Source organism: Dermacentor silvarum, chromosome 9 (assembly GCF_013339745.2).
Source record: "Dermacentor silvarum isolate Dsil-2018 chromosome 9, BIME_Dsil_1.4, whole genome shotgun sequence".
Lineage (NCBI taxonomy): Eukaryota > Metazoa > Arthropoda > Arachnida > Ixodida > Ixodidae > Dermacentor > Dermacentor silvarum.
The window spans coordinates 129,316,542-129,330,307 of NC_051162.1; the positions used below are offsets into that span (position 1 = coordinate 129,316,542).

The 13,766-nt window shown below is 48.0% G+C and overlaps 1 protein-coding gene across 1 annotated transcript in view; it reads right to left on the bottom strand.

Annotated features, from left to right (window-relative positions):
- Window positions 1-914: 914 nt before the first annotated feature.
- Window positions 915-13,766, bottom strand: part of LOC119464291 (disintegrin and metalloproteinase domain-containing protein 8) — a 46,017-nt gene continuing 33,165 nt past the window's right edge. The window contains exons 11-13 of the mRNA XM_037725197.2: window positions 13,265-13,400; window positions 7,698-7,847; window positions 915-1,183 (exon numbers count right to left, since the gene is read on the bottom strand). Coding sequence (XP_037581125.1) covers window positions 944-1,183; window positions 7,698-7,847; window positions 13,265-13,400 — 526 coding nt within the window. The 3' untranslated portion in view covers window positions 915-943. The remainder of the gene's footprint in view (window positions 1,184-7,697; window positions 7,848-13,264; window positions 13,401-13,766) is intronic.

Consider the following 13,766-nt stretch of genomic DNA (forward strand, 5'->3'; position numbering starts at 1 on the left):
GGGTAATGAAATTCATATTACATTACTTAACCCTAACTCAGAATTCTTACGATTGCAAAAATGGTGCCAATAAGAGTTATTCCGACTAATTAGTTTTACCAATTAGGTAATTACAACGGGTCATTGCAATACTTGCAGCACATTGCGTCATCCTGCAGTGAGCCGCGGTTTGCGTAACTCGGCCACTCAATCGTTGCATGAGTGCGACATGAGCGACTGGAAATAATGCTTACAGATTATCTGACATGTCTCACGCAAGTTTCTGCAGCAACATTTTTTTAACTCCGGGCATGGTTTTTCTCCTCCATCCATTGCGACAGACTATAGTTTACCCCACTACATGCTGTAGGCGGATAGTCTTTCCTGATTTAAAGATGCCTTCCCCTGTTGCTTTAGGAGCTGTACCATGCATGTTATGGACTGAAGCTTTCAGCGTGTTGTGGACTAAAGACAGGAGCTTTATACTAGGTAGAGCTATTTACATGCTGTAGTTTCGTAGGCGAACAGCTGGCAAAAGTGTCCTGGACCCAGCGTGCCTAGGCGAAGTCGAAATAGCTTCGGCGTTTATTCGGAGGTGGCGGTTTGGATCGGCCAATCGGAGCGTCACGCACTCCTCGCATGATTGTCGCACGAGGGTACTTGCTCGTCGGCGCTGCCTAGGATGAGTTGGTATCGCAGCGTAACCTTGTAACTGCAGTGAAGCCAATTCCCTGGGAGAGGTTTTGTGGAGAAGCCCCCTCGCAGGTGGATGCTTTGCGGAGAAAACGGATGCTGACTGCCCGGCCTTCGTCGGGTGGACTGCCACAGACCGCGGACCGGTCAGGGGGCCTCCGCATGCCGATTCCGGTCCGCGGGCGACCGTAGTTTCAAGACTCCTGCTCTAGACCATCATGAGGAATACCAACAAACACATCTTGCAGTAGTGATAAACGAGCAAGCACATTTATTGTCTGCGACGCTGTCCGAATATGCGCCCGGCACTTTTCCTCAGAATCTTCGTGCTTCTAGTAGCAGGCCGCGGCCCGTAAGTACTATGAGTGGTGGGCTGCATGGAGCTGCAGTCGCAGCGACATTCAGTGGTGTCGTCAGTAGTGGGCGTTGTCTCTTCTGGTGCTGCGCTCTCGGTGACTGTCGTCTGCGGCACTTTGAGCCTGCTGCCCCCGCACACACCTTGGATGCAAACCTGTGTGCAATAAATCCAGATTTTGCCCAAATATTATGCCACTGATTCAAATCGAAGTCAATGAGTCAATCAGTTGAGTGAACAAGTGAACAATAAAAGCGTTGCATACTTCCATAGTTGAACTCCAACACTCACTGATGAGCCGGGAGATAATTAACACAGCAGCAAAACCAAGTAAAACGTAAGGATCTCGTTATTTTCGCAAGACAGATGACACAAGTGCATCAGATTATTACAATGTCAATATAACTACGCATAGTGTTAATATTGTTGCGTCCAAATGCGAAAAGAGACTCGAAGGTGCTAAAGGGAAGAGAGGGACGAAGTCTACGCAGCAACCGTTTGACCGTTTTGCTGTTAGTGGCGCCATACCGTTGGGCACCAAACCGACCCAAGCTTTTTGTGGCCGCTAATAGTTTTGATTAAATGAAGCTCTGAAGATGTACGTTTTAATCGTTTTAATGATATTCAGCAAGAAAGACCTTATTTTAATTATTAGAAATTTTTTTTTTTTTGGGGGGGGGGGATATTGCTTCTTCGGGCAGTGAAGTATGTGTTTAAGAGGTACTGTAAACGAATAAAAATGTTCCGTAGTTTGTTTTGACAGCTGCTACGCGAGCTTGTGCTAGCCACTATGGAATTTTTTTTTACCTGTGCAATGTACATTCCAGCTCGCAACCATTGCCCTGCTGCCGTCAGCGGCTAACTTAAAATTTAATAATTGGTGAGGTCTTTTACCGGGGTCTCCTCTTAGGACCTACACACATGAAACTTTTTCCCGCCCGTCGGTGAAAGCCCATGGTGGCTATGGCGTTTAGCTGCAGAGTTCGAGGTCGCGGGTTCGTTCCCGGTGTCGGCGGTTGCATTCCAAGGGGGGCAGAATGCAGTAACGCTCGTGTACTATGCATTGGAGAGCCCCGGGCTGTCAGAGTAATCGCGAGCCTTCATTACCATGCCTCATAATGAGATAGTGTGTCTTGCTATGAAAAGTGCCAGAATTTAATTTGTTTTATCTAAAACTGTTGCAGTCGGTACTTTGCAGGGTTTTTTAAATTTGCAAATTTTCACTCTTATCAAACTTTAGAGGGACCCTTAAAATAAACACTATAAATCAGCAAAGGATGGTAAAGTATTCCTTGAAAAGTGTAGTTTAGTTAATTTGGCTGTAATAGGTTGATTATTGTAAAACACAATAAAGGTGAAAGTAACTTTTTTAAAAATTTCTGTGCCTAAATCACAGTGCCGTTATACGTACTCCGGTGTAATATCGTCAACTTCAACGCACATTTTTGTATTTCGGCTGCTGCCCGGTAAGCAAACGTTCTTGAATCTTGTCGACTTCAGGCTTTAATTGGCTCTTGTATAATAAAATGCACTCAATTCTCATTGAAAAAAAATAAGAAACTTGGAGGACGCTTAAGCTTCGTCTTTAAGAGGGGAACGTGATAGCATTAAACTATCCCTGACTGCTTCTCACACTTCCCGGCAACTGCAGCTTATGTAACCATAATGTTTACAGAGAAACCCTGGCGGCGAACGCTATGCATAAAGGCGAGCTTTCTGTTGGAAACGCGGCCTCTTGCGTGGCCCGATCCCGGAGGTTAGGAGGCATACGTGAATATCTTAGCAAACATCTACAAGGATTCCACAGCTACCTTGGTTCTCCACAAGAAAAGTAGAAAGATACCTATCAAGAAAGGGGTCAGGCAAGGAGACACAATCTCTCCAATGCTATTCACTGCATGCTTAGAAGAAGTATTCAAGCTGTTAGACTGGGAAGGCTTAGGAGTGAGGATCAACGGCGAATATCTCAGCAATCTTCGGTTTGCAGATGACATTGTCCTATTTAGCAATAATGGAGACGAATTACAACAAATGATTGAGGACCTTAACCGAGAAAGTGTAAGAATTGGGTTGAAGATGAATATGCAGAAGACAAAGATAATGTTCAATAGCCTGGCAAGGGAACAAGAATTCAGGATCGCCAGTCAGCCTCTAGAGTCTGTAAAGGAGTACGTTTATCTAGGTCAATTACTCACAGGGGATCCTGATCACGAGAAAGAAATTTACAGAAGAATAAAATTGGGTTGGAGTGCATACGGCAGGCATTACCAAATCCTGACTGGGAGCTTACCACTTTCGTTGAAAAGAAAAGTGTACAATCATTGCATTCTACCGGTGCTAACATATGTGGCAGAAACTTGGAGGTTAACAAAGAAGCTCGAGAACAAGTTATGGACCGCACAAAGAGCGATGGAACGAAAAATCTTAGGACTAACGTTAAGAGACAGGAAGAGAGCGGTGTGGATCAGAGAACAAACGGGGATAGCCGATATTCTAGTTGACATTAAGCAGAAGAAATGGAGCTGGGCAGGCCATGTAATGCGTAGGATGGATAACCAGTGGACCATTAGGGTTACAGAATGGATACCAAGAGAAGGGAGAGAGAGAGAGAGATAAAACTTTATTTTGTCCATGATGGGGTCTGGGGGCGGCGGGGGTTGGGAGACTAACCTCCAGGCCTCCCCTTCCTCAGACGGCGGCCAGCCCTTGTTTTCTGGCGGCGTCTTCGGCCATCCGGACGGCCTAGAGCTGCTCTTCTGGGTCCAAGCTGAGCAGCAAAGTCTCCCACTGCTCGGCCGTAGTTATGATGTGTGTAGTGTTAGTGCGGTGAGTGTTGGTGGGTGTAGCTTTCGGGCATGCCCAGATGATGTGATCGAGGTCAGCGCGGGCCTCGCAGGCTTTGCAGAGTGGGGAGTATGCATCGGGGTAAATTCGGTGGTATAGCACGGGGTTTGCGAAAGTTCGCGTCTGAAGTAGTCGCCAAGTGGTGGATTGAGATTTATTCAGTGTTTTGTGTGCTGGTGGGTAGCGTAATCGCTCTCTGCAGTAGTGGAGGAGGATTTCTCTGAATGTTACCATGCGGTCGCGCGCGTGTCCGCGGTGCAGAACTAAGGGCTCATCAGGACTGGAAGATGCAGGAGACGGATGATGCGCCTGGTGTGCGAGAGCTCGGGCGGCATCGTGGGCGGCTTCGTTTCCAGCCAGACCCGAATGACCAGGGGCCCAGATGATCTGTACGCGGCGTTGCCTTGAGGCGGGAGTGTCGGAGAGTATTTTCTGTGCTTGGGGTGCTATGAGTCCTCTTGTGTAGTTGCGAATGGCCGTTTTTGAATCGCTGATGATGTAGTGTGCATTGGTAGAGGCATAAGCCAAGGCGATGGCCGTTTCCTCTCCTTCTTCGGGTTTAGTGGTGAGTATTGATACAGCCGCGGCGAGGCGGTACTGCGAGCCCGTGACTACGGCGACCGCCATGGCGTTCTGGTGGGGGTATATTCCGCGGTGTCCACGTAGGCTACATCTGCGGCGTGGTCGTAGCGCGTTTGTAGATGTTTAGCTCTGTCTGCACGTCGCTCCTGATTGTGTTCTGGGTGCATATTACGAGGTATGGGCGATATAACTAACTGAGCGCGAATGTTTGGAGGGACGGGTACTTTTGGTCCGAATTGGGTGGTGTAGGTTATGCCTAGGGTGCGCAGAATGTGTCTGCCCGTGGTAGAGTTGGCGAGTCGTTCATATTGGCTTATACGCTGAGCTTCAATAAGCTCGTCTATGGTATTGTGAAGGCCGAGGGCATCCAGTTTCTCGTTAGATGTGGAAATTGGAAGCTGTAGGGCTTGCTTATAGGCCCTCTTAATCATGGTGTTGAGTTTGAGCTTGTCAGTCGCATTGAGGTGAAGGTACGGGGCGACGTAGGTGATCCTGCTAAGGGCGTAGGTGGTTACCAGACGAATGAGGTTGTTTTCTTTCATGCCGTGATGTCGATTTGCGATGCGTGCTATGAGGCGAGTTGTTTGGTGTACATGGCTATGTAATTGCTTGAGCATCTCCGTGTTTCTGCCGTTTTGTTGGATGCGTAAGCCAAGGATACGGATGCTAGGCACTGTAGGTATGAGTTGCTGATGCACGTGGAGTTGTATCTCGGGGGGGTGAGGGTCTGGGCGTCGACCTCTCCACGTAGGCCTGTATAGAAGGAGCTCCGATTTCTGTGGGGAGCAACCAAGGCCGCGTGGTTCTACGTATGCAACAACCTCATTGATGGCTTGCTGCAGCGTGTCTTGGATGTCCCCGTCGCTGCCCCCGGTGACCCACAGGGTGATGTCGTCCGCGTAGAGGCTATGCTTGAGGTTGGGGATGCTAGCTAATGCAGGCGGTAATCCGAGCAAGGCCACGTTAAACAGAAACGGGGACAGAACCGATCCTTGCGGCGTACCTTTGCTGCCAAGGTGAATAATTGGCGACTGCAGCCCTCCGATGGTGATGGTGGCAGTGCGACCTGTCAGGAAATCCTTGACGTAGTTATATGTTCGGTGTCCAACCTGGAGTTGTGCCAGTTGGGTCAGTATGGCCTCATGCGTGACGTTATCGAAAGCCTTAGTTAGGTCTAGCCCCAAGATGGCTCTGGTGTCCAGCCTCGAGCTTTTATCGCCATCGATAATTTGGTGTTTGAGCTGAATCATGATGTCCTGAGTAGAAAGTTTAGCGCGGAAGCCAACCATAGTATTGGGGAAGAGATCATTGTCGTCCATATGTTTGTGTAAGCGTGTGAGAATGACGTGTTCCAGGACCTTTCCGACGCATGAAGTAAGTGAGATATGGGGCGGAGGTTTTCGAGTAGGAGGCGCTTCCCGGGTTTGGGAATCATAATGATTTTGGCTTCTTTCCATTGTGGAGGGAGTTGTCCAGTTTGCCAGTACTCGTTAAAATAAGCCGTGAGGGCTGTTAGAGAATCCTCATCTAGGTTGCGAAGCATTTTATTAGTAATGCCATCAGGTCCCGGGGCCGAGTTAGGGCGGAGTGCGAGGATGGCTGCACGTACTTCTGCTGAATGTATGGGCGCGTCCAGATGGTCATTAGCGGTGCCAGTGTATGCTGGAGCTGGTGTAGTAGGTTGAGGTCCTACGTAGCGGTCTATCAGCTCTTGAAGAATTTGTGCGTCCATGCCCGGATGGGTGTGAATAATCTTTTGCAAGTTGTGCTGTTGTGTGTTCTTGCTGTTGGCCGGATCGAGGAGGCAACGAAGGAAGAGAAGGGAAGCGCAGTCGAGGTCGGCAGAAAACCAGATGGGATGAAGTTAGGAAATTTGCAGGCGCAAGTTGGAATACGCTAGTGCAAGATCGCAGGGAGAGGCCTTCGTCCTGCAGTGGACATAAAATATAGGCTGATGATGATCATATTTTCAGGTTTCTGTTGTTTCGCACTTTTACGATTTCAGTCTGAGAAGGTTTAACATAAAAGGCAGGGGCTGTCGGTGTTTTTTTTTTTTTCCATGGCATCTATTTGTGGGCTGTCATTCTCAAAATTCCCAGGAATAACTTTGTCAAGAATGTAAGACAAGGTATGAGCAACTTTGGTGATAAAAAGGTGTGCCAATATGACCCGCATATATCGCATGTCATATAGCAATGTGTGGGATATACATGTACCTAAACATATATATACGGCATTTTTTTGCTTGCTGACAATGCCGCCGACACTGACGCCGACACCAGGCTATTGAGTTAAAATTAACTTGGCGTGAGCAAACGCCGTAAAAATCAATAACGTGACAGAGAGCTGTTGCGGGAACTTTAAGGTGGTGTCTCTACCTGTGTTCCCTTCTTGCGACTGTGTTAATTGGCTTACCAAGCTTCCTCTCACAGTATGAGTGGCGTTTTTGTTATTGTTGAAGGTCATTTTACTCATACAGCTCAACTTACTTTTCTCTTCAGTTTCTTTTTAATTCTCATAGGGCTGTTTTATTCTCTCCGTGATCTGTGCAGTGTGACGCCATCAATTCGAATCTGATAACTAATTATTACTCTTCCAATTAGGCCCACATATGTATAGCTTATACCGAGGAATATCTGAGTAGCATCAGATGTATTTCATCGAAGTTTCTTTCCGCCTTGACTTTTAGTTTTGTTACAGCAGCCGTTTCGAACTTCGCGTCGGTTAATACCAGCACAGCATGAGGTGGATATACCACGATGCCCCAGTGGAACCACACCTTTATTATTTCTTCTGCATACAATATGTACACAGAAGCCTTTCTATGCCACTTGCAGTTCAATACTTCTGGACTTTTTGCAAACTTCTTGCTATATATATGTATATTTTTTTTTGCGAACAATCTTTTTGGAGACGCTTTCCTCTGCGCGCTGGTAACCTTACTCTTAAAATCCAATGACAAAAAAATGTGTATCGCGTAAACAGCTTCGTTTATGATTCGTACGACGCTACAAGCACGCCTATTGCTTGGCACGGAGTTCGTCTTAGGCTGCTAACAGCTCATGTTACCTCGACACTATCGGCGACATTCTTTCGTACATTTGTACTCTTGCTGTCTTTGAAAGGATCAATCATCTCTTAGTAGTTGGGGCGCAAACCCATTGCTAGTGATTCGGTGGGTCAGAAAGCATTTAGAACGTTTAGAAGCTTTGTAACAGTTGCTCTGTTTCACTCAGTCTCTTACCTTGTCTGCTGTACAGTGCATGTAGTCCAGTGCGTGTTGGTACGTGTATCTAATCGTCGTGTATACATAACAGCTTCCGTAGCTAGTGCACTCCTGTCGAATTGTCGGATATTGACACTTGACCATGCATTTTTCCATACGGTCTGAATTCTGTGGGGAAAAAAAAAGAAGAAAAAAATTTGTTGGTCCCTCCACAAGGTGGTTAACATGCGGCTCCTGTGTTTATCACTGGGTTAATCCCTAGGGTTCATTAAAGTGGTTCTCAATTATGAGGTTACACACACGTTCGGCTGCGACAGAGAGAACGAGCTCACCGACGGTATGCACGCAGTCTGCCGTTGTCTAAAGTTTGCTCGGCGGCGTGGTTAGCAGCATTCGCCAGCCATTGCCGCTTGCGATTCTTCGAAATTAAATTTCTTCAAAATTAAATCTGACCGTTACGTAAGATAATGAATGGCTCATACCCCCTTAAGCAATGACTCACAACCCCCGTAAATGCGGCCTCCCCATTACGACGACAGAACACAAGCGAAATTCTACGCTGGAATGATTATCGGCAACGCAGCCAGGCTGTGGATGCAGACGACGTCGATGAACGCTGGAGCAGTGGCACGAGCGCGTGCCGAGCACGAGCTGTGGGCGCCGCGTCAACTTCTTCATGCATATAAAACGCCGCTTTAAAGGGCGCGTATGATGAACCGACAGTGGCTGTATCGGTTAGCATGGTGGTCTCGCTCTGCGGAGTTCGGTGATTCAAGTCCGCGCCCAACGAGCAATTTTTATTTTCGCGCGGCTTGCGTTTTTTTCGCAAAAACACCTTGTCTTATAGACCTTTTCATCGGGCGAGGAGGAAAGGGCGCGCGACAAGCCTTTCCTCCTCTCTGGCTTGTGCGAGCAGGCGCGGCGCGGCTTGAATGTGTTGCCGGTCGCGCGCTGCCGGACGATTTGGAGGTGTTTTAGCTAGTTCTGAGTGCAATTTACGGGATTTAAGTTCTTACGAGGTCATCGAACAACCACTGTGTAGCCTTTAGGTGCAGCAGTAGCTACAGTATCTGGAAATTTCTCTTGGATGTGCAAAAATGCGACGCGCATAATCAGCCGCGGTGTGTGTATTTGTTGTGAACTACGTTGGATGTATCGGTTTTCACTCGACGAAGAGTTGTAAAACATTTTCATCAGCCACCGGCATCATTCTCACGCATTTTAAGTTTAGTAGACTTCAAATCACTGTCTATACGTTCAAGGCCGAAGGCATTGCTCAACACCGCGAGCACTGCGGTTGGAAACCAACATGTACACACAAGCTTCGTGCTTCGATCGGCATTGCCTTTTTGCCCTGTAAGGCACAATATACAAAGGGGATCGCATAAAGAGAATCCAACAGCTATGTGTAAGACCACAATTTCCGTAAGATGGGTGAATGCGTCGTAGATGACTGAACTTACGAGACTGAAAAAAAAAAAAAAAAAAAAAAAAGAGTTCATATATGGTCCTCCTTTTGCGGCAAAATAAAACAGAACACGGGATAACGACGCAATAAGACTTCGCATGGTCGTGCCGCATGCTTGGACCACTTGGAACATGCGCTATATAGAACAGACAGATCTATAACACAGCATTTAGTACTGCCTCGTGGGATTTACACTGTACGGTATGCGGCTATTATTAACCAACTTATTTTATTTGTGCGCTCAAACCTTGCCCATGCAAACAAGGCAGTCGCCCAATGTATCTACAGATATATAACAACTTGAACGCTTGTCAAAGTAAACTGCACGACCTATTCTCCAGGAGAACGGTACCCACGCTGTTAGGATCGTCAAATGTTTCGTAAGTACTCGTTGCAGCTAAACCAAAGCTTAGAATTACTGTGCTGAGAATGCTACAGTAAGGTAACATTCGTGAAACGAATTTTCAGAAATACCTAACTGATATTCGAGGCTCATTGTAAGCTCAAACAAACGCGCACACCTCACGCTGGGTGCTCCGTCCGCCCTAACGTCTGCATAAACTCCAGCCGCTTAATTATACTTCAGACTTAAATTCCTTCACTACGCCTCACACGACCATTCCCCACGTAGAAGACGCCATTTCATGCTACCGCGCGAGTGCGAAAAAAACCACCAGAAACTGCCGCCGAGCGCATACCACAGCATACAACACGGGCGTTCGCCCAAGCCATCATGCCAACTGCCCATAGATGGCGCCACTGCCTGTGCAATGGCGGTGCCCATGAAAAAACGGTCTATACCCATCGCCCCTAGCTCCTTCTTGCGCCCAGCGTGACCTCTCATTGGTCGCCTCCTCCCCCCTGCGCGTACCCTCTCATTGGTCGCTTCCTCCCCCAGCGTGCCTCTCCTCCTCGGTGGGTCACGTGACATGGCCCTCCCCTGGCGTTGCTCTCATTCTCTCCTGGTCACGTGACCTGCGGATATCGCCGGACAAACAGACAGCGAATGCTGACCCTTTTCGCGACGCTCCCGTGGGCGCTGCCATGTTTGATCACGTAGTGACGCGTCCATTGCTTGCCTCAGCCGCCTCCGTTGCCTCCGCGTTTACAATGCAAGCGCGTGACGCCGGCGCGGCGCAGCAAACCTCTGTTTCGACGCGTATCGTAGACGGTGACTGCGTGCACGACACGAAGCTTTGGCCACAGCTTTAGAGGACATGTAAGTGCTTTCAGAGCTCATTACGCCTTGTCGAAACGGCGTGAGCAGCGTATACGGAGCGTGTACTATAAGCGGGGCTAGAAATGTATTTCAAGCTGTCCAAACTTTCCGCTTGTTAATTAAATCGGGATCAGTGTGCTCTGCGTTCTATATTTGTCAAACATTTTGAACCAGCGGCTTGTCATATTTCTGACTCGGTAAAGTTCCTCGGTGCGGCCACTATCTGATTGTTTATATTTAGCGTAATCAATCGCGCGTATGCTCTGCTGCGATAAATTTGTTCTTGCTGCGCACAAAGCTTGGGATTTAAATGTTCTGTACTTTGTGGTAGCCCGTAGCAAAGACGGATTATCGCTAGTCCCTTGCTTAATTACTCTGTGGACCGTCACGAAACATTCAGCTTCCAGCATTCGTGTCTTGTCGGTGTAGTTGCCGCCACTCATGCTCCGGCACATTGATTCAAGTTTGCGCCTATTGACTCACACGTTGGCGATAGGGTGGGCGTAAGTTTTCGTGTGAGTAAGGGTGGATGTGTGTAGAATGTGGAGATAACGTGCGGGAAACTTACAATGCCAGTAAGTGGCACTACTTCATTTTGTAACGAGCGATACTCACTTCCAAGTGCCGACGTTCCGGAATTGAAGTCCTTTCTTTGGAGGTTAGCTATACAGCGCAGGTGGATGAATTATATTTCGTTAGCCTTGAGGAAAGCCGTGCATCGCGAAGGGCGCCAACACAGGCAGTCCTTATGCAGCAGCTACGACACAGGTTGATTCCATCATTAATAGACAGTGTTAGCAGAGCGCCGCTCACGCTCCGCTCCGCTAAGACTTCACGCTCTGAGATACTGCAGGGAACTGCGTAGATTTCTCATTTGATAAGCGCGTCTTGCCGAGACGCGAGCGACGCGCTATCAACTCGGCTGCAAAATGACGAAGAGGCCAAGTAGACACGCTGTCACGCTCCGCTCAATCGGCTTTGTAGCGGAGCGAGGGATGCGGTCTTCGTTCCGCTGACGGTATGAGCCTTGTGCGCAAGCGCATTAGCGTTCCCGCTAAGCGGTTGTGTGGCATTTGCTAGCATATGCCGGTCCGAGCGGAGCGGACAGCAAGAGCTCAGCTAAAACACTCTAATATGTGAATCACTATTTTTGCAGCGAACTACCGTACACGTCTTCCCTTTATCGTTACACATTTTGCAGTATGAATTGGGCACAGTGCATTAGCGCACACCCAGTTGCATTTTCGACAGCTGATCACACAGTAGGAGGGTAGACGCTGTAATGGTTTCGTATTCGTGCACATTCGCTGAGGCAACGTATGGCGCGCCGCCGAAAGCGCCATCTCGTTCCTCTAGAGCAAACTGCTCCGCGAAAAGGGTCTACGTCACGAAAATGCGGTGGCGCTGTCCTCGGAATTTAGTTTCGCTTGGTAGGCACTCCGCCTCTTTATTCTATGCTCCGCCGCCGAGCCGCCGCTCGTGTCCAGTGCGTGCACAGCAGCTGCTGGGTTTCGCGGGTGATTGTGCGGTTCCGTGTGTGTCCATGTGTGAGGTCTGTATTCTATGATCTTACAACGAAGGAAATGCAGTATCTCGACGTGCTGAGTTGCGTCGAAATACGCAAGAGGCTAAAGTTTTCACAGGTTTCCTGTTGATGAAAACCGTCGCAAGCAATGGGCCGCCGCGGTAAAAAGCAAAAGTTGAATTTTCATACCAGATCATCTATTGCGCGCAAAACATTTCGTAACCGTTAAGCTTCTCTTTTATTTTGAGTGGCGTGCATGAGCCAACCTATGATCTTAGGACCGTCATTAGCGCGTCATAACAGTTTCATGCTGCACTGTGGGGAAAGCAAGATGAGGATTAGCCTTGCACGTAGTTCGAGTGAGCAGATGCCCCACAAAGCACGTCACATTCAAATTTGTTTTCATCTCAAAGAATTGCTCCACTTGCAGTGTAGATATCATATCACACGTTCACATACGCAGGCTGCACAGTCACGGCTGCTTTAATTGCAGTATGGATGTCATAAACGCACCTAAACGTGTCAATTAAATTTCGAGCATGAAATAAAATTTACAGGGTTAGTGCAGAGTTGGAGCGATCAGACGGCCGCGGCCTACAGGTCAGACTACGTGGCCCTACACAGCCGGCGTCGCCGTCGGGACGGTACCCCGCCGGTCCCATCACCGAGGCGATCGCTTCTGTCGCCGCCCACGGCAACGTAGAAATCGGCTACAGCTTGTTTTTAACATGAAATAGTTCTTAATAGGAAAAAAAAATATCTCGAATTTGCGCGTATTTCGTAAAGCAGCACCCTGTACTAAGCCACAGGCGCGATCGGGAGCAACGATCCGACGGCATTTCGTCTCGCGGACAGAAACCCAAGCACCGGCCGTCTCAGCGAGGCGGCACGGCTGGCTTGCAAGTACGCGTATTCGTTAAAGTGCACCTAGGGAAACGTTCTTGCATTTCGCCCCCATCGGAATACGGCCGAACGAGACGGTAGGCCTAGCTCGCTGACCGCCGCAGATACGGCCGAGTGATCTGGCCTGCAGCTCATCATAGTGCGCTTATGTTTGACAACACGATTAACGTGGGCTTAAATAAATTGGTGCGAATAGCAAACGGTGTCTTTGGTGCGATTAGTAAACGAAACGTACAGCGTCGCCGGTAAAATAATTAAATTGTCTCACGTCGAGGGGAGGGGGGAGGGTTGCTGTAGTCGGAATTTACATATGCTAATGGCGCTGAAAAAATTTTGCAGTCTTGCCAATCGAATTCGGCTGTGGTCTCATTCACTCAGCAGTTTGAGAGCCTCTATCGGTTACAGGGCGCAGCGTTCATGCACCTAAATTTCCCAGTAAGTGACTTTGACCGAGGGAAAGCTTCACTCACCATGTCGGCGGTCACATTTTCTTTGTCCGGAAAGACGTTTTTGCAGAACTCGTTTGGTGCTACTTCCATGCCGGGGAACTTGCCCGGCTTCGTTTCCCCAGCGTTGGTTACTTTCCAACAAACCTTTCCTCTCAATCTGTAATGTTTCGGCAACGACTGTCTCCGATTACACACAGAGTGTATTATTTATCTCGAATACATTTTTTAAAAGAAGCCTGTACCATTTATTCGAATTGCATTACTACAAATGAATTTATCTGCTCACGCGGATATCTTTTGTAAGAAGCACCAAATCAATCTATTTACTATTTAAACAAAAAGATGAATTAGCTCGTTAATTACAAACTTTACGGCACGTGTTTACAACAGAAAGATGAATGGCCATGTAATCTTAGTCTCACTATAACAACGACTAAATCAAATATACAAGAAGTTCTAATGATGCAAAAAAGTTATTCGAGATGTTGCCAGGCTTGAATATTATGAATCTACTTTGAACGCT